The sequence below is a fragment of the Malassezia pachydermatis genome (genome assembly GCF_001278385.1).
Source record: "Malassezia pachydermatis strain CBS 1879 chromosome Unknown scaffold2, whole genome shotgun sequence".
Lineage (NCBI taxonomy): Eukaryota > Fungi > Basidiomycota > Malasseziomycetes > Malasseziales > Malasseziaceae > Malassezia > Malassezia pachydermatis.
In genome coordinates this window covers 502,003-525,113 of record NW_017253139.1, presented here as the reverse complement: position 1 = coordinate 525,113, position 23,111 = coordinate 502,003, and the positions used below count along the sequence as shown (strand labels likewise).

Below are 23,111 nucleotides of genomic sequence, written 5' to 3'. Positions count from 1 at the left end.
AGTGAATCCCAAAGTCTTCTCTGCTTGCCTATTTACGGCCCTATGCTATGTGATGTGCCCGGCGCCATCTGTACACGCGCCGGAAGCCACTTGGACGTCGTCGTACGTGCCATTCCGTCCCCGGCACTAAAGCTACGATTATGGGGCGTCATGGGCCCGCCACGGCGCGACACAATCCAGCTGGGAAGCCAGCCACGCACAGGCCGAAGGCCGTCTAGAATGCAGTACGACCAGAAATTGTATCGCTTGAATACACGTACACGGTCACCCGTCCTTACCTGCAAAGAATGATCAGGCGTCTCGTAGTCCATAAGCACTGTCGCCATGGTACTTGTGCTCACGACCACCGCCAGCGGAATCGGGACTTCCATCATCATGCGGTACCAATACTCAAGCATCGATTCCGTGGCTGGGCGTGGCGACTGCAACGGCGGCATAAAGTCCACCAGCGGCCGCGTCGTCTCCAGCAGGCACCCAGCAGGCACCCACCCCGTCCACACTTCGACGGTGCCATGCGCCGCATCCGCAATCCATACATCGCCACGTCCATCCGCCGCAGAGTCACGACGTAACGCCCACCATCCCTTGGCCTTGGATAGGACAATGAACGTATCACCTACGTGCACGTCAAACTCATCTTCACGCTCTGACTCGTACGGGTAAATCGCTACCGCGTACGAAACAGGCCCACGCGGCAAGTCGGCAGCGGGACCCACTGTGTGGGCAGTGCCCAACGACTCGGCGCCATGCGGCGTACTGAGCCATGCCTGGACCGTACACACCCGCAAGCCCGGTTGGGACGGTGCATCGGGCGGCATAGCACGAAGACGCATCGCTTCATGCTTCAGAGGTTCAGAGAGGCTCCGTTCTTTGCGCTTGGCGACCAGTTTGCGCTGCGAAATAATCATGGGCGACTCCAACTCACACACAGACCGAAGCTGCAACACAGCTTCGGGCATCGTTTCTCGCATGCGATGGAGGAGTAAGAGCGGCTTCTCGTCGTAGGATATACACCGCTCCGTCGTGCCTGCCACGACAAAGAGGACAAACTGGTGCCAATCTTCACGGACATGGAAGCATTGCAGGGCGTATGGCAGCAATATGGAGCACGAGTCGTCCACATGCCCATGGTGCTCTCGCACCACCACGGACGGGGGATCTGCGACACCGCGGGCGCGTAAGTACGACGACACCGCATCAAGAAGAGGCGCAAAGGGCTCATGCGTTCGTGGGGATGGCGTGCTCCTTTCCGCCGTCCATGGCCGGGACGAGACGGGCGAGGCCAGCGTCGATGCGGGGGTCGCGCTAACACCGCCTGTGGGTGCCGCAGTCATCGGCACAGGATCCGGAAAAGGTACCTGGGAATGGCGTTGTGAAGGCAGCGAGGGATCCTGCCACACGGCCGTATGCACGACATCGCCACGTCCTGTCGCGCGCGCCAAGGCCACCAAGTCTTCATGCAGACGCAAAAGCGACGTGCTCATCTGCGCTACACGGTTTTCCAGCATCCGTATACGCTCCTCTGATGGTTAGTAGGCTTGTGCGCACCTTGTTCATGTTCATCACGCTTCCAAGGCGCAGGCTGCGTCGTGGGTGCTTCGTAGCCTACGTTCGATCATGAGCTCATCGCGGCGTACGTACCTTGCGGAATCCAGTCACCTGGCTCAATAGGGATGCCATTTGCTTCCTTGAGCCGATGAATCTCGGAGAGGAGCGTCACACGGTGTCCGATGGACGTGATGCCCAGATCACGCAGCACCGCGTCATCCATCAGCACCAGCGCCTCGCCATCAATGTCATTGTCGACAAACAGCTGAGCATACTGCTCCAAGCCACATTGATGCAGCCAATTCGATACGGCACCTTGCGGCCATTGACGGACGTCGCCTACCGGCGCTGCCATCCGCTGCACTCGCAACTTCTTGTAGGGGCGTCGCAAGGTGTGTCAACGTGCCGCTGATCGTGCGCTGCGCCCGACGGCCAGGAGAGGCAGGTGGAGGTGACATAGGGCCTAGTAGGGCCCCTTACTTTTTTTACGCCCAAGCTGTCGGTCGGCCGTGCCCCCTGGCCGATTTGGAGCGCTGCTGGCCGATCGAGCAAGCTCTGCACGCACAGCCTCCGCCCCGCAATCCGAGTATTTTTCTGTCGTGGTGCCGTGTAGCGTCTTTGACGTGTGTGAAAAGACTATGGCTATGCGGGTGGATGCCCAGGCAAATCCAACGGCAGGGGGGCTTAGTACACCGCAGGCTGCCCCCACGGCCTCTACACCATTAGCGCCGTCGTCTACTAGGCTTCATGCCGTGGCAAGGCTTCGTCGAGCCGCCTCGCAACGTGAAATTCGTGCTGCCTCGCCACGTTCGACGCCCCATGCGGACGGGCATGCCTCACCCAGCGCGCCTGTGCCGACGCCGAGCGTGTTGCCGAGCTCCGCTGTCCCTTCGCCTCCGCCGCGACCCACGTCAGGGCCACTGGAGGGACGAGCTGAGGCGACAGAGCCTACTACCACGGCACCTACTACCACCTTCACGCCTCTGCCTTCGCTCGAGCAGCTTCGGCAACGTATTCTCCAGGAACGAAAGAGAAATGGCCTGTCTCGATCGGCTAGTGCGAGTGCTACGTCACGTATGGCTCGTGCCTATACCATGCAAAAACTTCTTGGCGCCACGACCCCTGTGCCGTACCATGACATGTTTGCGTTTGTACGCAGTGTCAATGAGGCACACAGTGGCATGGATCCTGATACATCACTCCGCTCCGAAGGCAGTCAAGAGAACCCCTCTGAGCTTGAGCCTGAGGCGCCCAGCGCCGATGTAGCCGTGGACGGCCTGCGTCCCAGCCCCTCGCGCGATCCTAAACGCGCGACGCTTATGCGCAGTGTCTCTGCCCGCGATGTGGCTCGCTTGCGTATGTTTCGCAAGATTGATAAGCGACGTGATCGCGATGCTAGTGAGACGCGGCCTGCGATGCCAGCGCCAGCGCCAGCACCAGCGCCTACCTCGCCTCGTGCATCTGATACCGGCAATGCCACGGTCTCCGTTTTCTCTGATGACAGCAGCTCCCAAGCGCGTGACTCGGCGAGTACATCCAGCTGGCGCCTGAGCTTGTACGACTACGATCGTGCGAGCCCTACCAAGCCGCCGGCCACCACAGCCGCAGTCTCGCCGCCCAGCCAAATCAGCAAAGCGTCACGGCTTGAGTCGTTCCCTGACCCAGGCGATTCTCGCGTGGTGGGGTTGGGCGTGAGTATGCCCTCGAGCGCCACGTTGGCCCCTCACCGCGTGTCATCGGATGGCTTGGCTGCTCGGACCCCCAACGCCTCTGCCACGCGTATAGTTCAGCGTGGCTCGAACAGCTCTACACGATCAATCTCGGGGCGCACGGCAGTACGTACCGCCTCGCCCTCATCGTCTGCGCCCTCGTCGCCTCATCGCTCACCACGACGTCCGCCGTCAGGCACCACACGATCGCCCTTGCATTCGGCTACCTCGCCGCGTCTGCGTGAGCCCGAGTCAGGGTCTGCGTTGGCCTACTTATCGCCGACCTTGCCGACTCCACCGACGCCTGTCACGCCGATGGTACCTGTACCCCTGCCCATGTGGCGCTCCGCCTCAGAATCGATACCGTCTGGCGTGCCGGCGCCGGCGTTGCCTGTGGCACTCAGCGCTGAAGTCCCACGCGTCTCGCCCGGCCTTACGACAGACGCAGCGTGGGCGGCCTCGTCAGGAGAGCGACCCCGCAGCAAACCACTTCCTCGTCTTCCCGAGCCTACGTCGACGTGGCCACAGGCGGAGACGTCACTTGAGGCCCCTCTTCATCGACGCACGGCCAGTGTGAGTAGTGCAATGCATGACGAGACGGAGGAGGAGAAGAAAGAAGCGCGTGTAGTGCGGTTATTTGGCTCGTTACGTCGTAAGACGTCTAGGCGGGGCCTGGCGGCGTTGCGTCGTGCGCAGAAAGAGAACGAGGTAGCGAGTCTGGCCTCGCTTGTGCTTCTGGGCGAGAGCAATGAGGCCCTGATCCATGAAAAGGTCGTGACACTGCCCCTCACCCCGGCGGCGCTCATGCGCTGGAACCAAACGCTGACGCGGCCTGTGCGCCACGTGCTCTCTCAGTTCCCAGCCGACATTCCGTTGATTCTTGCGCTGGAGCCGCCCCGTCGGCTCTTGCGTGTCATCCCACTGCTGCAAGCGGCTGGCGATGAGTATGTCAAGCTGCGGTACGTGCTTGTTTTCTCCGATGTGATTGTGTTGGCGAAGCCAGCGATCACTCCAACGGAGAATGAGTCGTTGTCCGAGTACATGCTGCGTAAACTGCAAAGCTTACCGGATTTGGGCGAGGCATGCACACCATTTGCCGTACTGGATCTTGCGTCGACCACGCTGGAAGAGCATTCATCGCACAGCGAAGAAGAGATCCAGGCGTTGCTGTGTTGGCATGGCCCGGCGCTGGAGACGGATTTTGATGCCACCATGACACGCCTTGCACAGCATGCTATGCCGCCCACCACGCAAGCGCAGCTGCTCTTTGCGTGCCCGACGCTGGATCGACGGGCTGTGTCGCGGTTCTTGTACCGCCATGCCGATGTCTTGGAGGCGTACGTTGCGCAGCATAAGACGAGCGGCGTCCCGCTAGACTGGGCGTTGCGTGCTATGCTTCTTGACGTGTGCTGGCCGGCCGATCGTCGTACATTCGATGGACTCTTGCATGCGTTTGCCGTGCACTGGTATGCGTATCATGCTACCGAGCCCACGTCGCTCACGCTCGACTTGGTCCATCAGCTGACCTTGTCGTTGATGGCGCTCAACGATGCGTGGCATAACACTTCTGGCCTCTTTGCACCGACAGGGACACAGACATCGCTCGATACGTTCATGGCGCGGTGCCGCGCCTTTGATCCCGGGCGTGTGCTGCGTGATCAGGAGCTAAGTACTATGTACATGAGCATACGCACGTCGCCACTCCTCCCGCCGAGCACCGACGAAGAGGCGCTACGTACTATTTCCTTTGATCCAGCGCCGCTCTCCACCGGTCTCGCGCCGGGGATGCCCAGCGCGCCGATCCGCGTGCGTATCGAGGCGCCTGATCCGGAGCTGCGCGTCCGCTTGGTTGGTCGTGGGCTCTACATTGATCCGCCTGTGTTGTCGTTCGCGCATGCGGCGGAGGCTGAATGCACGATCTGCCCCACGACACCAGGCCCTCATGATGTGGTGCTGATACGTACCGGCCGCCACGCGCCTTTGTACGCCGGCCACGTCCCACGTCCTGGCTGGCAAGCGTTGCCGCGGCATTGGTCCGTGCTGCCGGAGTCAGGTGCTTCGCGGCCGACCGTATCGTTGGTCCATACGTCGCCCTTGCATGGCCAGCGGCACACGTCGACATTCTACATGACCAATTCGACCAGTGCACGTCACATTTCCACTCTGTTACAGACCAGCATCGATGCGGCTCAAGCGCATGCACGTTCCCTCTCGCAGGCCGAGCTGGACATACGCAGTCTAGGCATGCTCGTCCTAGATGCGGCGCTGCTTACCGACGATACCAACGACGCTCGACGTCGTCCACGCCCCCGTGTGGGCACAGGCCTTGAAATCGTTCGAACAACGCGCGAATGCAGTCTGTTGCCCTACGTGCTGGGCGTCACATCCACACCTGCCCAGCCATAATTACTCCAACTCAAACGATCCACTTGCCGGAGCAGGTAGTTCTCGCCATAGACCATGTGTACACCAAAATCGAAGCGCTGCCAAGGCAGCTTCGCGATCAATACGAAGCGCCGTCGCGACATTGTCGGCCGTGATCATCATGGACGTCGATTCGCTTCCATCGCTGAGGCCAGCCACGAGTTCTACCACGGCCGCCTGCAGCGGCGTAACGCGAGCGTGCACACAACGGCCCTGGGCCAGCTCAATGTCCACGTCGACTGTGCCAAGGTAGGGCAGCCACCGTACGCGCTTCGTGGGATGAGCCTTGGCATAGTACGCAGCGAAGGTGTCCAGCGCTGCTGCGAGACGGTTTGGCAGCGTATACGTCCCCATCTCCATGTCCGGCCAAAACTGCCGCGAAATAATCATTGGGTGGACTGCCTGGTCCATCGAAGACGCAGAATTGTCGCGGTGGTAGGCTCGATCCAACGCTTGCGAGAAGGCTACATCGGCCAACATAATATCGCAGTGATGCAAACTGCTCTCGCCAAGCCGTCGTTTGAAAATGGCATTGTTGCGCTGGACTCGCGCAGTGTCGTAGTGGCATGTACGCACCAACAACTGCGCCGTATGTCGCTCCAACGCTTGCAGGAACCCGTCGTGATCGTCAAAAATCGTCACCAACAAACCCACAACATCACGCGATCGCATCTGGCTAAATTCAGGGCCCGCATCCACGGGTCGTGGCATCCATGTCGGATCGTGCCAAAACTCCGTGCGTGTATACTGCTCTTCGTCGGCTTCGGCGCCTAGCGGATTGGCCATATCGCTTTCGCCTCCGCCCTGCTCAAGCTCCGTACGCAAGAGTTCGAAGGCCGGATCGTCGCCTAGCAATGCATGCACCACCGCCTGGATCGTATCGCTTCGCTGGCGTAGGTATTTCTGCACAGGTGGCAGCACATGCGATAACACGACGCCTGTCGAGTCGACGAGGCGCAGCGCATACACCATATTCACATAGTACACCAAGATCGCATGCGTATCCACACCAGGGTGCAATAACTGTGTGTGCAGCGCTTCGGAAAACGTTTGGGCCAAGTACGTTCGATCACCTGTCTTTTCCAGCCATAGCACCAAGTCGTCCATGGCGCCTCGACTCTGTGGGTAGGTACCAATCAGCGCAAAGAACTGTGTCACACGGCGGTGGCCCACCGCCTGGGCAAGCGAGTAGTCCAGGCGTTTGTACAGCGCGTCGCGATCGTGCGAGGGGACGGACGGCACCGCATCCCATACTGATACGCTCGCATCCCACCAATCAGGCACGACCTGAGTCGAAGGCCCCTCACATGTTGCATCCAGCATCGTCATTAACGACGGAAGGAGCTGCTCTTCCAGTAACGTATGTAGCATGGGGTACACAGAGGTGTGATGCGCGCCTTGATGCAGCGCATCCTCCGTGGCTTGCGCCGTCGCTTTCTGCAGTAATTCAGTAGCTGTGTGTGTGAGTGCACTTTGAACAAGGGTATCAAGGCCCAGGCGACGCAGATGTGCACCAATATGCACGCCATCGTCACGAAGGTGGACGTGGTGGGCATCGTACGTGAGCCTGCTGGCGACCAGCGCCTGCATCACATCCAGGATATCCGGTGGCAACGCTGCACTGAAGACCATTTTGCACTGCCGAAAGAAGGCAGGGATATACTCTGCACACGGCAAGCCCAGTTCGGGGATCAGTGCTTGGCGGGTATGGATCCATTCGACACATGTCTGTAGCATGGTAATCATGGCGTCTTGCTGCGCGGACGCCTGCGATACAGAGGTCAACGCCTCGCATACTACATCGTGATACGCCACAGAGACAGAGTCTAGCGTTAGCATTCTTGTACATACGCAAGAACCAGGTCCCCAACTCGTCTTCCCATCCATGCAGCGACGCTAAGGAGGATTGCACTGCGATTAGTTACACTACACATACGTTGTTGTCGTTCTGTCGCCTCAGCAGGCGCACGAGGATCAAATGCGCGTATCACCCACGCCCATAGATCGTCCTGTGCAGCGTCTGAGGCTGTATGCGCTTGCAGCGCCGCCTCCCATGCCGCCTCCATGCACGGTACAACGCGTGGATGTGTGCCTTGCCCTTTCCACGAGGTCGTTGACGCTGACTAAGCAAGGAACGACGCGTCTGAGCGTACGCCGGTCGCGACATTCGCTGCGCATCGTCGTTCCATTTTTCTTGTGGCCGCCGTGGCTTGGCTTAGGCTTCTGCCACAGACATAGGACGCCTGCAAGGATGGCATGGCTCACCTCGACGAGCCTACGTGCGGTACTCGCCCTGATATGGGCCTACGTTTTTTCGGGGTACACCATCCTATTTGTCACGTATACCGTCAAGTTACGACGACCTTTCCTTAGTGCGATGGCGGCTCTTGCATCCGGGCTATGTGCTACAGCTATGTGGTTCCCTAACAAAGACTACGACTGGATCGTTGTTACAAGGCGGCTTACGCAGATATCCTTGATCCTTTGTTGGTACATGATGCAGCACCTGGTCGCGAAGTGGACCGAGCAGCTGCAACGCTACACGAAACACAAAATTCTCATGGTGCCTATGTTTGTGCGCTACCGAAAAAGCAGCTTTATATGGATGCTGATCACGCTTGGTTGTGCGCTCGTGTACCGTGGTCGTATCTTTATTTCTATGCTCATTTGTGTCCTATTTCTCACTCTGGGCCCATGGCTCGATGGGATTTACCAGGCCTATACCAAGGACCTAAAGCTACCGTTCTCTACCAACATGGACGACCTCATTTTCGGCAAATCCCACGTGTCTCCTGACGACATGGATATCTTTTTTGAGCCCAGCTTCCATACTTCCAAAGCGCTCCTGTTTTCTACTGCGCATTGCTTGGTGGTCATGAATGCATTGTTCTGTATCGCCACAGCGTCTCTCTTTACGTTCAGTGTAATTGGCTACCAATATCCGAAACTCTATGATCTCGATCTCGAGTACATCGCATTCTCGGTCACGTACGCTTCTGCGTTGATCCCTTTTTTTATTATGCTCTCTGTGCCCTCCGGCACAAAACGATTGACAGCCTAGTTCTTCTTTGCGTACATCTACGCAAGGTATATACCCCGTGTCTCGTAGGAAGATTTTCCTTTTGCCTTTCGTCTTGCGAGCGTTGCGCGTTCTCACTGGCCGGCATGGACGTGGACCTCTTACGTAAGGAGGCTGGCTGGCGTTTCGCGGTAGCCAGCCGCGTCAGCGATGGCTTCGGTCTTCTCTACCTTCACCATGAAGGTGCTGGTCACTGGCGCGTCCGGCCTCTTAGGCCGCGCGGTCATGACGACATGCATAGACGCTGGTCACGAAGGTATGTCGCCTCCTGGTGTACTCACAACTAGTGACCGGTGTTGCCTGGCAGCGTGCCACAGACCCGCTCCTGCGCCTGGATTTGACGGATACAGCGGCCGTCGAGCAGCTCCTTATGGAGGTACAGCCAGCCGTGGTCTTGCACACAGCCGCAGAACGACGCCCCGACGTCGTAGAAAAAGACCCTGCTGCTAGCCATGCCTTGAACGTGGAAGCGCCACGTACATTGGCGCGCGTATGCAGCTCCTTGCCGACACCAGCGTATTTGATCAATGTGTCGACGGATTATGTCTTTGACGGGACCAGTCCGCCGTACCGTGTCACTGATGCATGCCATCCTCTGAATGCCTACGGCCAAAGCAAACGCGATGGCGAGCTGGCTGTGCTAGAAGCAGCGTCGACAGGCAGGGCGACCAACCTGCGCGTGCCTGTATTGTACGGCAAGGCCGATAATATGAATGAATCGGCTGTGAATACCCTGCTGGCAGTGGTTCAGCATACTGATGTGCCTGTACGTATGGATGCGCATGCGGTTCGATACCCTACCTGCGTCGAGGACGTGGCACGCATTCTCGAGCAGTTAGCGAGCTTGTATGCACAGCATCAGACAACTTCTACGGATACAGCGATGCCCCCGACCTTGCATTTTTCGGCCAAGGAAGCCATGACCAAGTACGATATGTGCTTGGTGCTCTCACGTGTATGGAATCAAGTGTGCAAGGCCTCGAAAGCTGGCACACAGCACATTGAGCCGATCTACGATGTAGATGCACAAGCGGCGACGAAGCGGCCTGTGAATTGCAAGATGGATACAAGTGAATTAGAGGCGCTAGGACTTGATCTCACCTGTGTATCGTTCGAAACATGGTGGACGGCGTACGCGGGAGAACTGTATGCCCGTCTCGCCCAGGAGGGCCATACCGCTGAGACGGACGAAGCGCCGCACGAAGAAACGACGTCGGAGGCCCCTGCGACGACGAAAACCGACGAGGTCGATGAACAGGCAGAACCGATAGCCGAGGTGCCAGCGGGGACGTCCACCGCAGACGAGGCGGCAGAGCAGCCTGAGGCTCCAGCGGAGGTCCAGGCCGAAGCAGCTACATCCGCGCCTGCGTCACCTTCGGCGCCGAACGATGCATCCAGCTATGGGACGCCATCGCCTACCAGTGAAGCACCAACAGCTGATGTAGCGGAGCCGCCGCTGTCGTTCCGTGTGAGTGTGAGTGATCCGCATCGTGTAGGGGACCCTGTTACAGCGCATGTCGTGTACACGGTCCGCATCCTGTCTAATGCCCCATGGCTCAGCAAGCCGACATTGTCGATTCTACGTCGATACAGTGATTTCCGCTGGCTGCATGCGGCCTTGGTGAGCAATCATCCAGGTGTGATTGTGCCCCCTATACCAGAAAAAGTCAAGCTGGGGCGCTTTGCACCGGATGTCGTCGAGTTTCGACGGTACGCGCTGGAGCGCGCATTGACGAAAATCCTGCATCATCCTCTCTTGCAAAAGGACGAGGATTTGATGTTGTTCCTGGAGAGTACGAATCTTTCTGCTGATATCCATACGCGCGATGCGAAGAAGGGTCGTGTGATTACGCCGGATCATAAGGCGTACTTTGGCTGGAGTCATGCGTTGCAGCAGTACCGCTTCCATGACCATGACGACTGGTTTGCCCACCAGCTGGCCTACTTGGACATGCTGGAGTCGCGCCTGAAAGAGGTTGTGGCGTGCATCACGACACTCTCACAGCGCCGCCAAGAGCTGGCGAGTGCGCAGACGCAGTTGTACCATGCCCTTATTGCATTGTCCAGCAGCAACTTGTCGCGGAGTGTATCGACGTGCTTTGCCGCCTTGGCAGAGCGCAAGAAGCAGTCGGCCGATGCCTCTCTTCGCCTGGCGGAGCACGAAGCGCATGTGCTTGGTTTGGTCGTGTATGAGTACGAGCGGTTAGCGGGCAGTATCCGCAAATCGTTTGCTGCCCGCGAAGATGTATGGCAACTGTGGCAGCGGGCCGACGAAGAGCTGGGCAAGTTGCGGTCCAAGCAGGCCAAGCGGCCCGACGAGCACTTGGATGCGCACATGAGTCTTGTGACCAAGGCGGAGTTGGCCAGTGCGGCGCATCGGACCCGCTTTGAAGAAGTATCGCGTCTCTGCAAGACGGAGATGGAGCGGTTCGAGCGCGAGAAAGTCAAAGAGATTCGCGAGGCGCTTGACTCGTACGTCCACACCTTTCAAGCGATCCAGCAAGAGTCCGCTGAGGCGTGGGCCCACTGTGAATCGATCGTGATGCGCCATGTCAGCGCATCCACGGCTTCCTAAGGTACGTATGACGCCATGCCCAGCACGTCCAAAAGATTATTCGCTTCGGCGACTATGCACATATGTTAGACTGCCGATCTGCATGACGGATACTTTTTGGAATGATGGACGTGCTGCACTCTAGCAGGACAGGCTTACACCCAGATTGTATTATATAGCTCATGGCACCTACATATCCTCTGTAGCTGCCGCTGACGCCGGCGCGATATGAGGCCGAATCGCGATCAACGTATCGTTGGCGAGGCGGCATAGAATATCGTTGCGCAGAGAAATGGCCATTAGTTCTTCTTCCACCCCTGCGACGGCCTCCATGATCTGAATCGCGGCGTTGGTCCACCGCTCGTCCTGATCCGACGCGCCGTCCGCCTTGGACGTTGCTGAGTCGCCGCCCGCCAACGGCGCCATCGGAAAGCCAAACAGTTCGCCACGCTCCGAGGCAGCACGAACAGGTTCCATGGCACCGCCATAGGTATAGTTCGGACATCCGTAGCCATGCCGACGCAGCACGTCAGCAGCGGCACGCGTGACGAAGCGAAGCACGAGCAGCGACAAAAACGCCACACCACATGGCGACGGCGGCTCCCCAGGCAAAGCCGTCGGGACCGAGGGTGTGCGCTCCACATCAAAGCTAATCACACCGGGATGCTCCTGCGTGGACATCGCCATCGCAGCGGACGGCGCGCGATCCGCAGGCTCCCTAGGCGGCGGAAGATGCGTTAGGACGTGGCGACGTAGAGTGGCACGCCGTGCTTCCTCTTCCTCCTCTGTCGCCACAAAGGGACATCCAACGCAGCGGCACACGCCATCGGTCGTCTGGGCGACCATGGCTTCAAGCTGCGTTCGAACTTCGGCCCATGTCGTAGTAGGGGCGCTACCTGGCCACGGGCACTGCGGGGTCGGTGTGTAGCGCAGTCGCGGCGCAATCCCACGAATGACAAATCGCGGCTGTGCGCCTTGCACGCCTTGGATGACCATGGCGGACGCGCCTGGGAACGCCTGCGATACATTGCGAATCAAGTTGGCAGCAGGCTGCAGCGGCGCTGCGCCGGCTTGGGCGGCCGGGGTAAATTGATCGCGGTACGCAATCCAAAAGTCCATCTGCGTCACTTCGCCTTGGGCGTCTGGCTCAAAGAGCGTTTTCATCCATTCAATGCCACGTTGCGGCTCCGGCATAGCTGTGATGGTTGCTTGGACGTCGGCAGGGAGGACTTTCCAGCGTGCGCGTTCTTCGGCCGTCATGCGTTCACGCAGCTCCATCTCACGTCGCTGCTTGATGCGGGCCATGTTGGGAATGTCAGGGGCCCACCAAGCGGTAGCGTTCGCCGTGAGCGGCGTATCGCGTTCCCACACCGACTTGCCCAGCGACAGGTTCCGTGTGAGAAATTGGACTACCGCGTGCGTTCTCGGCGCTGTGAGCTGCAAGCCCAGAGCTAGCGCATTATCGCCAATCGCCACCAACTGGTATAAGAGATCCAAACTTGCTTCGAGAAGCTCAGGATCTTGGGTGAGTGGCAGGAGCATGAGGCAGCGAGACATGAGCTGCAGCGACGTAGGCTGCAATGTCGGATCCACTTCCGCGAGTGCTGACGCATTGGAAGGATGCGAGGCCAGCGCACGAAGGCATCGTAAGGCGCCTAGCAGGTACGCACGATCGTCGGTCGTTTGGACGTACTCGTACAGGCGCGCAAATATGCGATCTTCCAAGTACTTGGGCCCATCGACCGCAGCCGCTTGTACGAACTTCTCACGTACCCAGTCGCTGACCATCATATGCGGTGCCACGCATTCCAGAATTTCTAGCATATGCAGTGGAATATCCACGCATTCATCCACATCGTCCAGCGAGACTGTATGCCAAATCAGCTCAAGAATGCCTGGCACTTGCGCAAGGAATGCCACATTCTCAGGTGTGAGCGAAAGATTGCGTAGGATCAGCATGGCATCGGCTGCGCGTCGTTCCAACGCCGCGTCCTGGGCGTAGACATGTGGCTGGAACGCAACGTGATCGCGTAACCGTCGTGCCTTGGATGACGAGGCTGTGAGACGCACGCTTGCAAGAGCAAGACCCTGACTCCCATCATCACCATAGCCAATCCCCTGATCTATGCGATAGCCATTGAGAAGCTCACCACGCTGCATCTGATCCCACGCCGACCGAGGCAGACCACGCTTCGCAGCACACCAACGCCGCACATACTCGGCCAGGGCATCGGCCATACCAGGGAACTGCGAAAGCAGGAACTTTTCCGCCATGTCGTACGTGTACACAGTCAAGCGTGACAAGGCCCAGTCTACCTGGGAGGGAATCCCAGAGCGCAGCGACAGGTAGTATCGGTTGAGTGCTCCACCCTCCAAATACGGATCTAGACGGTTGGCCCTAGTGCATGCCGACGTACCTTCTACCGGGCTAGGCCCTTGCGTAAGCGGCTGCACAGCACGTAGTGTGCGTACCGCAGGCCCAGGCGCCGCCATGTCGACAAGGAGAAGCCTCAACGCGCTGCGCCGCCCACGCGTGGAGCTCGTGCGCGATTTGCTCCTGCACGCGTTTGTGCCACGTGGCACTCACAGCAGGGCATGCATGGTATCATGGTCTACCTAGGCAGAGGAGAAAGACACTATGGACGGCGACGGCGGCGTCGTAGGTTCAGGATGAGTCCGGCGTTCAAGGACGCTTTTAAGTTCATTGACAATCGTAAAGGGGTTCGTGGCATGTTGCGCATCAAAATGCTGTGCGGATGCTTTCTCTCGCTCCTCGCGTGCGAGGCGGATTCGCTCCGCGCGTGACTGGGTCGAGCGTGGTCGTGAGGGCATGAAGGGAGCCGGCTCACTTTCGTACACGTCTTCCGGCCCACCTGGACGCGGAAGTTGCGCGGTCGAGGTGGACGCGCGAAGAAGACCATCAAGGGTATCGGATGACAGAACGCCACTTTGAAACTCCTCCGGTTCGTCCAACAGATCGCTGTCCATCGTCAAAGGCACAGGCGCAGGCAGAGCTGTAGGCGACATGGGCGGGGGCGTACATAGTGGACGGGTGGAGGACGGTGGAGGTGGTGCTTGGAAGGTGGCATACCCCGCTTCCCAAGCCTGCATCAATGCGTCCAGATCCGCCCGCATGCTGGCTACCATGTCGCGGACCGAGGCTTCATCCGCAGGCCATGGCGCACCATCATTTTCGTCCTCGCCATGCAGACGCGGTAGAGACAGATTCAGCTCGTCTTCGCATACACACAGTTTGCACTGCAATGCACGTAGTCTGCGTGCCATCTCTACCAGGGGAGGCCCGAGACGGCTATGTGCGCGCAGCGAGGACGGTGAAGGCGCCACAGGCGAGGTTTGGGCCACTTCGCTTTGAAGGGCTTCTTGCATAGTATCGGCAATGGCATCGAATTGTGTGGTCAGTGGCATCAGGGTGCCATGCAGCACCTCTTCATCCCAAAATGTATGCAACGCCATGGCCTGTTGAGGATCGTCCCCCACGGTTTTCATCGATAGGTCCAAAGAGAGAATACGGTAAAGGAGAGCTTGGCGTATTGTATGCATGTGTTCAAATCCACGGCGGAGCGAGGCCAGCGCGAGTCGATCGACGGGGTCCAACGGTTGGTGCAGTGTCGACGGTGAGTCGCTTGGACGCGCCATCCGCGCGCGAAGCGGCGTGCCAGCATGCACAGGCGGCGCAGACAGTCGGCCCTCGCTCATAGGTGGCCGAAGTCGAATGGCTTTCTCTGGTGAGCCCGGTCGCGGAGCCGGGCGGGGCGGCGTCGCAAACGGAGAGAGCGAGAGGGTCCGCGGGACGACCGACGATGGTGCTGGCGCAGCGGCTTTTACAGTCCCTGGCTTGTGTCGTACAGTAACAAGACCATGGTGAATACATGGATCTTCTTGTAGACATGTCGCGTTCAGCCGCTCTGATGTTGTACGGCAATGAAATGACATTTCTTCCACGGCATCGGCAATAGCTTTTCGTAGACGTGGAAAGCGCTGTGGGTAGGTGGGGCGTGCACCAGGCGTTGGAGTGCTTTCCAAAGCAGCGGTAGCTGCCTCCATACGTGAAATAGGCGGCAAGGGGGACGACAAGGGAAAGCCTCGCGAGACCAATTCGACTTCTTGAACAGCTGCCAGTGCATTGTTGATGCATCGATCCATACGTTGCGCCGCTTGGACGAAAAGCTGTGCTTGATGCAGGAGACATACATGCAGTCGAATTCGCTCATCTTTGACCCAGATGGGCAAAGGCACTGATGCGGCGAGAAAGTGAGGTCGCATCGCTGAAGGCGTCGCTACGGCGAACACCATATCCTGCGGTGGCCATTGCCAATGGTTGGAGAGCTGCAGTTTGACCAGGGATGCATCAAGGGCCATCAAAGCTAGCAGGACAGGTGCCAGTGGTATACGCAGTAGACTGGCGAGAAGGAGAACACTCGCGCCGACGACCACAGGCACGATAGGTACTTGGTCAGCAAGTCTACATTGCACAGTATGGTGTAACGGCACATGCGGGAGCGTATACGTCTTGGACTGGCCCATAGGAAGCACAGTCGCATCAGTTTTCGACGTGTTGGGACGTCCATACATGGAAATGGACAACGTCGGTGCAAGCAAGTACGAAGTAGCAATGGTGTACCGAAATTTCTCTGCAAACGAGTCCAGTTCCTGGTCCACCATGAAAGCTTCTTTCATTGCTGCATGCACGTCATCCTGCGTTATGCGCTCTGCACACGCCTGATCCTGGAAACGCAAGCCCCAGGATTCGGCTAGCCACGCCCACGCCTCGTTGGCCGTCGCCGTGAATCGTGCCAGGAAAGACGACGTGGGATTTTCGGTCGGCGCCATACCTACAGCTATCTCCATTAGTCATGAAGCATACATACACGCCATATACGCCGCTGCAGGGCCCTCCTGCATTACCGGCTCTGCCATCAAGGTCTGTGCCAACGTTGCGAACGCCTAACTGAGAGAGGCCACGCGCGCATGCCAGGAAGACCCTCTCGCTCACGTAAGCGCTTCCTGTCTTCCCAACTATCTGTAGGGTCGGCGGTCTATTTAGGAGCGCTGACGCAGGCGGCGTTCACGCGCTGCAGCGACACGCGACTGCTTTTCCAAGCTGCTCGCTTCACGGGCTGCATCAGTCGTGGCGGACGCTTTGGATGCGCCGCCCTCCGTCATGAGCGAGTCTAACGCACGGCTGCGGGTCTGACTCATGGTCTGCGGCGTCTCCTGTGCCTTGCGAAGCGCCGACGGCGGCGGTGGGCGGCGAACAGGTGTAGCAGGACGGGCGTTGCTACCCATACCCTCACGAATGCCTTCCATGAACGACTTTTGCTTCACATGCGGCTGCACGGGGTGCTCAATCTTCTCGGGCAGACGCAACAGGCGCTTAAAGAATCGTGTGCGCAGGGCCAGCAGCTGCACTAACGAGAAAGTATTCGTCGTTGTCCAGTAAAGTAGTACAGCAGAGGGGAAACTGGAAATGAACCAGGCTGCCAACACTGTCACACCACGCAACACATTCTTGATCATACGTGCCTGCGGCGTCTGGTTCATGCCCGTCGTGCCGGTCTCCGCACCTGTCTCCAGCACAAGCAAGGTCATAGCCGAACTTAAAATCGGAAGCACATAGTACGGATCAGCGGCTGTCAAATCAGGGAACCAAGCTACACCGCCCGTAGTAAGTGCAGGCAACGGTGCCTTGGCCAGGCCATTCAGCGCAAAGTAGAACGAAAGGAAAATCGGCATTTGCACAACAGGAAGTAACAGAGACTTGAAGGGCGACGCATTGTTGTCCGCCAACAGCTTGCGAACCTTCATGGCCGACACCTGCATTTCCTGCTGGTTGCCCATCGACTTGGCATACTGCAGCTCCTTCAGCAGACTCTGCATCTGGGGCTGAATGTTGGACAGACGAATTGAATTGCCTTGCACATACACAAGAAGCGGCGCAATCGCCAGACGAATACCACAGGTCACCAAAATAATGGTCGCCCACCAGGGCAAGTCTGTCAAGTACTGCACGCCATCCAGCAAATGCTGCAGCATACCAGAAGGGGTCCAACCACCAAGACCATGCGCCTGCAAATCATTCGTAGCAAAATCTGAGGCCTTGTGAATCATATCAGCGTCCTGCGATAGTGTCGAAGTAACCGCTTCGTTCGCATGGCTAACGCGTTCCTGCACAGACTGTCCGAGATGCTTGACTTCTTCCAGAGCCGACGACGATGTTTCCTTTCCTTCTTCAAAAGCTATCGCAGAAACATTCTTCAGCTCCTGTGCTTGCGAAAAAAGTTGCTGGCGAGCAGCTTCATTGTTGTACGACGACTGACCTCCCAGCGAAAAATAGCGCGGCATTGCCACACTTGTCAAAGCTGAGACGCGTGTCACATTCATGAAATGCATCGGCGCCCTCGAGCGGGCCAAAAGGGAAACCCCATGCCGAACAGGCACACTCGATAGCATCAATCCTAGACCGTGTGCAGCCATGACCAGCAGCAGCAGCAGCGTCGAGGCTCGGAAGATGGCTTGGCAAGGCCACGCACTGTGCATATCACGTGATATGGTTTTCGAATGTCGCGCGGCAGCGTCGCGTCGTCCAAACACAACCGCGTCAGAACGCGCGGCGCGACGTTCGACGCAGCAAGGTGGATGGATGCAACGCTCCTGAATGTTGGTATAAATTTCCATTAGTGAAAGGAATCTAAGACTTTTTACAGATAGCCGTCACTTTCAGTAACTAGCTGCCCATTCATCATAATACATTTTTTAAATAACGTATATACGTAACCACAATCTCCCCGGCCCAAGAGGATTGATTCATTGGACAAGCGACATACCCAACGATCGTGGTATTGTGCATATTATTTTAAGGCTTTCGGAATTCAGAAAGTACCGGGAGAATGAGGTTAAAAGCGGTATAGATCTCCTCGCGCACTTTAGCACCCGTTAGCACAATCTTCCCTGACACAAAGATCAAAAGTACGACCTTGGGCTTGACCATACGGTAAATGAGACCAGGGAACAACTCTGGTTCATATGAAGAGTAGACGCCGTGGCTGTAGGCAAGACCTTCCAAGCGGATAGGGAAGCGGACATCGCAAGATCCTACAATGTTCTGGATCTTGAACTCGCTGAAGCGGGCTTCAAAACCGAGCTTCTGGATAATTCGGGCATACTTTCGGCTTGCCAAACGACTGTCGTCCTCACTCTTCGCGCCTGTGATAACCATCTTACCAGATGCGAAAATCAAGGCTGTTGTTTTTGGCTCACGAATACGCATAATCACGGCGGCAAAACGCTGCACAGTGTTAATATGGCAAAGGAACAGTTTCGCATACCTTGGGGTTGTACTCGGCATTGCGAGCATGCAATGCAATGGTTTTCAAGTCCAACCGGGCTTCCAAGTTTACCGTGGCTACAATGTTCCTGGGCCATGTTAATACTACAACAGCAGACCATATACTCACTGTAACGTGGGCACAATGCCATGCATACTCGAAAGTGTCTGCTCCGTAATTGGTGCCGGCACCGAGGGGGTATCCTTCACGAGAGACTTGTCGTCATCTCCTGTTAGTGTCGAGCCTGCTTCCGACTTTCCCGGATTCGTAGGGAGTGAGAGTGGCTTTTGTGTCGGAAGATCAGCTGTCGAAGGCTTCGACTGTGCTTGGGGAAGTTGAAGGGAGCCGTTCGTCGACATAGGACTTATCCCGGTAATTTATTCCGATGACTGTCCACACCTTGCAGTGAGACGCCACTCTACAAGTCGGGGGGCCATGTGGACAAGTTGGCCTTTATATAGTTTCCCACCCAGATCCCGCCACATCCCGATGAGTCACGTGCCATCTCCACATAATGTACACTACGCCTGGCTGAACGCTGTGAGGGACATCGCAGGCTTATGCCAGGCTGGGAGGCACAAGGGTCAGGATTCCCTCGTAGTGCGATATTACCCAAAGGCCAGGCTGTAGATCCAAAGGAAGCATACGCACCTTTGAATCAGAAGACGCCAGGATCATTGCGAAAAGAAGTAGGTCCACCCAGGTTGCATATGGAGACGACACAACCCGCCGTCATGAACCGGAGTAGCCCAGCCTTTTTAAACAAGCTACGGAGGTGTGTATATGTATTGACTCACAAACAGCATGGTGGATGATCCCAACACCGATGAGCTGATTCGGTGGTCACCAGCAGGTGATACTTTTCTCGGTACGTACGCCTAATTGTCGCGCCTAACCATAGTGCCCAACCATGTCCGATTTGGGGATGAAGTGCTTCCACGCTTCTTCAAACACAACAACTTCTCCTCGTTTGTGCGTCAGCTGAATATGTACGGTTTCCACAAGGTGCCGCATTTGCAGCAAGGTGCATTGAAGACCGACCAGCCATCTCAGAGTGAGCTTTGGGAATTTACCAACCCATGCTTCCACCGAGATCATCCTGATTTGCTTTCGAAAGTGCAGCGAAAGCGTAGTGGGAAGGACAAAGAGCAGAATCAACAACATTTGTCGGACGATACAAACCGAGCCTTGCACAGCTTAACAGGTGGTGCATTGACACGTAACGAGTACGACACTATGGGGGGCGATTCCCAGGATCTGACCAAAGTCGTGGGGCCTGTACAGCTTACTGCTCTTCTTGGCGCCATTCAAAATATCAAAAGCAACCAGCATTCGATCTTTGAAGAGATTTCTAAGCTGCAACACTCGAACCAAGCGCTATGGCAACAAGGCTTGGAGAACCGCCAGCAAATGCGACGACAACAAGATACCATCAACCGCATTCTTCGGTTCCTTGCAGGAGTGTTTGGCTCGTCCAATGTGGGTGATATCCTGCACAATGTAACGGGTCCGGAGCTAGCTACGATGAATGGCTTTGCCGGTGCCTCACCGTACGATGATGGCTCTGCGAATCGTTTTCAAGAACAGGATGCGACCACGGTCAATACAAAGCAGCGCGGACCAGTGCGACCACAAAAGCGTGCACGATTTCTTATTAGCGATACCTCTTATGACGAGCAAATGGCACAGCACAAAGCTGCTTCTCAGGATACCACTAGCAACCCACTTTCTTCCACCACCAACGACCAACGATTTTCTGAAGCTACCAGCGATTCGGAAGGCAATTCGCCCAATACATGGACCGGCATCTCAGGACCTCTCCCTGACTCGCCTACGTTGCGGCCTATGGCATCTCGAGCTACCCCGCTGAACGCTTCGCAGCCAGAGACAGTGACATGGTCGAATGTAACCTCGCCGCCCATGGCCAACAGTGCAACGATGGATGCTAAGTCGCCTCAAGATGTGAATGCTTGGCTTTCTTCGATGCTCGCAGATGGTGGACCAGCTGAGCAGCAAGCGTTGGATCCGCAAGTGTTGGCCGCTCTGCAAACGGCGATGGCACAGGAGCCGTCGTCATCCACAAGGCCCGCCGGGGCGGCTCCTACAACGCAGAGTATGGCACCCATGGAGGCAGGGGCGGCACAGACGCACCCTGTGACCAACGATGTGCTGTCATCCATGGAGCCGACATGGCGCGGCCCAGCCACCCAGGGCAAAGCAGGTGCGGTGGCTGAACCCTTGTCTACAGAGCAGCTGATGCGGAGTGTGCAGCGCATTAGCGAGGAGGCACAAGCAAATATGGACCAAACGAATCATCTCCAGAATCAAATCCATACGTTGGTCCAAAACTTGCGTCTAGGACCTGCGCAGGTGGCTGCTACGGGCCCAAAGACGGGCACCGCGTCAACAGCGAAGCTCGCCTCTGGCCACCCTGGAACCTGGACGAACCCGACCTCGAGCCAAGCGCCCTCTTCGCACTTGGAGACAGCGCCTTCCGTCCTTTCTCAGCATAGCACGGGATTTGGGCAAGTACCGAGTCCCGCCGGGACCGGACCCCAGCAAGCTGGCACGCCAGGGCAGGGCAGCGATTTCGATCTAGACTCGTTCCTGAATCAGTTTGTGGACCCAATGAATGCACCTACAGGCTCCTCGTTTGTCCCCATCTCTTCGCCTGGGGTGGAAGACATGGCGACCGAGGATACAAGCAAACTCGCTGCTACGGCGGCTACAAGTACAGCGCAACCGTCATCGTCCTAAAGGATGTTCAACCATAAATATTTACTATAGTTTGCTGTATAAAAGGAACCAGGGGAATAATGACACCATCCATTAACGAAGCGCACGGGAACGAGCACCGTTGTCGCCTCCACCGACGGCTGCGACAGCAGGGGTAGGCAAGGCACGACGGGGTCTAGCCGCATCGAAACGGCGTGTAGAGCGGAGAGAGTTGGCACGCTGGGCCGCAGTATGCCAGGCTGGCACAGGCGCCGTATTTTCATCGGGCAGGCATGATGGGTCCGATGAAGACATCATCGCCATACGAAGCATATCATCGTCAATGACGCTGGCTGCTTTCCTCGCAGGCTTATGCACAAGCGATTCTTCGCCCATCACAGGCGCCACAGGGTACGGAAGAATCTTTTCTGTAGGTTGCGGTGGGGCCGACGAGGTATCGAGGAAGTGACGCATACGACGAACCATGCCGCCCATCGATCCTTTTTTACGCTTCCTCTCTGCCTCTTGCTCAGCCATCTCGTCCGCAGGAAGACGGCGCGTCTCGCCATGTGTCAAGTGCTTCCCCTCCTCCATAGGCCCAGGCATCGTAGGAGACAGCGTGCTAGCCGGCGGCGGCATCGTGGGCGACACCATGGCAGGGCGGGGGTATGACGTTACCGGCGTCGGCGGCACGGGCAAGCGTGGATGAACCCGTCCAGAGCGTTTCCGCAGCACAGGCACTTCGATATCGGCGCTAGGCTCAGATGCAACGCCTTGGATCAACATGTCCAGCATGTCTTCCTCCTCCTCTCCGTTGTCGGGTGTCACAGACGCAGTGTCATTGGTCGGCGCCGGTGTCACAGCCTCGTCAGCATGGTCCTTGACAGAGCCTGTCTCAATCTGATCCAGCAGATCGAGCGGGATGTCGATGCCCTCCCATGTCGGCAGCGTGGGTAGGACAGGTTTGTCGGTGTCGTAGCTCGTCTGTGCCTTGGGCGTTTCGTTTTCTTCCTTCGCGCCAAGACGGGGGGGCATGCGCGGTGATGCGTGGTTAGGCATGCGATCCGTGGAAGGGAGGTCAGGCGAGGCATGAGACGGAGCGCGAGAGTAGGCCGACCCGCGGCTCTCACGGCTTGCCACACGCGAGCGATCCATACGTGGACTGTGCGCAGGCAGGTACACCGATCCATGACTTTCTGGCTCTGAGGCCTCGCTGGGTGCGTAGACGCTAGCAAAGCGACCTGAATGCATACTGGATGCGGCAGGACTACGTGCACTAGGCGTGCCCTGGCCAATTTGGGTGCCTGGACGCATGTAGGGGCTGCGTACCGGCATCTCTCGACCCCATCCAAGGCCTTGCATACTCCTAGGACTCATGCTGCCATCTGTACGTGGGCTCATACTGTAGTATGAGCTATTCATGCTGTCCGCTGATGGACTGTGCTTGGCCTCGATGCTTTTGCGGAGCATATCCGCCAGGTGCGATGACTTGCCGCGTGGCTTGATGCCACGGCGCTTGCACAAACTTACAAGCTGTTCTCGTCGAAGGCAGTATAGAGCTTCGCTTTGGATCAAAGCCAGATCAACTTCGTTGTCCATCGTAGACAATGGAATACGTAGCAACACGACAAGAAGAAGGAGAACGCAGTGTTATGAAAAGCATTTAGGGCCCTAGACTCCATTGTTGATGTACGTTCTATGAAAATTCAACACTGGACACGCGCCTTTCGATGGTC

At 57.4% G+C, this 23,111-nt stretch overlaps 11 protein-coding genes across 11 annotated transcripts; 4 read left to right on the top strand and 7 right to left on the bottom strand.

The window, feature by feature from the left end:
- Nucleotides 1-32: 32 nt before the first annotated feature.
- Malapachy_2339 (protein kinase regulator) lies at nt 33-1,903 on the bottom strand (the record flags this gene model as incomplete). The annotated part of the gene is made up of 3 exons (XM_018136831.1): nt 33-1,522; nt 1,549-1,605; nt 1,642-1,903. 3 exons carry the CDS (start codon nt 1,901-1,903, stop codon nt 33-35), a joined length of 1,809 nt encoding a protein of 602 aa, XP_017992832.1.
- A 283-nt stretch (nt 1,904-2,186) lies between these two features.
- On the top strand, nt 2,187-5,663 carry Malapachy_2347 (guanine nucleotide exchange factor; the record flags this gene model as incomplete). Its single annotated transcript, XM_018136839.1, has 1 exon — nt 2,187-5,663. The coding sequence occupies one exon, from the start codon at nt 2,187-2,189 to the stop codon at nt 5,661-5,663; it is 3,477 nt and encodes a 1,158-aa protein (XP_017993297.1).
- Malapachy_2337 (component of the anaphase promoting complex) lies at nt 5,664-7,747 on the bottom strand (the record flags this gene model as incomplete). Its single annotated transcript, XM_018136829.1, has 3 exons — nt 5,664-7,477; nt 7,533-7,592; nt 7,618-7,747. 3 exons carry the CDS (start codon nt 7,745-7,747, stop codon nt 5,664-5,666), a joined length of 2,004 nt encoding a protein of 667 aa, XP_017992840.1.
- Nucleotides 7,748-8,175: 428 nt separating this feature from the next.
- On the top strand, nt 8,176-8,742 carry Malapachy_2354 (hypothetical protein; the record flags this gene model as incomplete). The annotated part of the gene is made up of 1 exon (XM_018136846.1): nt 8,176-8,742. The coding sequence occupies one exon, from the start codon at nt 8,176-8,178 to the stop codon at nt 8,740-8,742; it is 567 nt and encodes a 188-aa protein (XP_017992766.1).
- Nucleotides 8,743-8,937: 195 nt separating this feature from the next.
- Nucleotides 8,938-11,335, top strand: Malapachy_2329 (vacuolar protein sorting-associated protein vps5; the record flags this gene model as incomplete). Its single annotated transcript, XM_018136821.1, has 2 exons — nt 8,938-9,016; nt 9,048-11,335. The coding sequence occupies 2 exons, from the start codon at nt 8,938-8,940 to the stop codon at nt 11,333-11,335; spliced, it is 2,367 nt and encodes a 788-aa protein (XP_017992812.1).
- A 168-nt stretch (nt 11,336-11,503) lies between these two features.
- On the bottom strand, nt 11,504-13,807 carry Malapachy_2335 (chromatin structure-remodeling complex subunit rsc9; the record flags this gene model as incomplete). The annotated part of the gene is made up of 2 exons (XM_018136827.1): nt 11,504-13,698; nt 13,732-13,807. 2 exons carry the CDS (start codon nt 13,805-13,807, stop codon nt 11,504-11,506), a joined length of 2,271 nt encoding a protein of 756 aa, XP_017992838.1.
- Nucleotides 13,808-13,930: 123 nt separating this feature from the next.
- On the bottom strand, nt 13,931-16,252 carry Malapachy_2334 (hypothetical protein; the record flags this gene model as incomplete). Its single annotated transcript, XM_018136826.1, has 2 exons — nt 13,931-16,173; nt 16,204-16,252. The coding sequence occupies 2 exons, from the start codon at nt 16,250-16,252 to the stop codon at nt 13,931-13,933; spliced, it is 2,292 nt and encodes a 763-aa protein (XP_017992839.1).
- Nucleotides 16,253-16,375: 123 nt separating this feature from the next.
- Nucleotides 16,376-17,677, bottom strand: Malapachy_2342 (mitochondrial inner membrane protein oxa1l-like protein; the record flags this gene model as incomplete). Its single annotated transcript, XM_018136834.1, has 1 exon — nt 16,376-17,677. One exon carries the CDS (start codon nt 17,675-17,677, stop codon nt 16,376-16,378), a length of 1,302 nt encoding a protein of 433 aa, XP_017993292.1.
- Nucleotides 17,678-18,188: 511 nt separating this feature from the next.
- On the bottom strand, nt 18,189-19,019 carry Malapachy_2313 (tbp-domain-containing protein; the record flags this gene model as incomplete). Its single annotated transcript, XM_018136805.1, has 3 exons — nt 18,189-18,620; nt 18,661-18,748; nt 18,790-19,019. The coding sequence occupies 3 exons, from the start codon at nt 19,017-19,019 to the stop codon at nt 18,189-18,191; spliced, it is 750 nt and encodes a 249-aa protein (XP_017992907.1).
- Nucleotides 19,020-19,394: 375 nt separating this feature from the next.
- On the top strand, nt 19,395-21,417 carry Malapachy_2330 (transcription factor hsf1; the record flags this gene model as incomplete). The annotated part of the gene is made up of 3 exons (XM_018136822.1): nt 19,395-19,435; nt 19,464-19,528; nt 19,562-21,417. The coding sequence occupies 3 exons, from the start codon at nt 19,395-19,397 to the stop codon at nt 21,415-21,417; spliced, it is 1,962 nt and encodes a 653-aa protein (XP_017992835.1).
- Nucleotides 21,418-21,489: 72 nt separating this feature from the next.
- Nucleotides 21,490-22,974, bottom strand: Malapachy_2340 (hypothetical protein; the record flags this gene model as incomplete). The annotated part of the gene is made up of 1 exon (XM_018136832.1): nt 21,490-22,974. One exon carries the CDS (start codon nt 22,972-22,974, stop codon nt 21,490-21,492), a length of 1,485 nt encoding a protein of 494 aa, XP_017992949.1.
- Between the last annotated feature and the right edge of the window lie 137 nt (nt 22,975-23,111).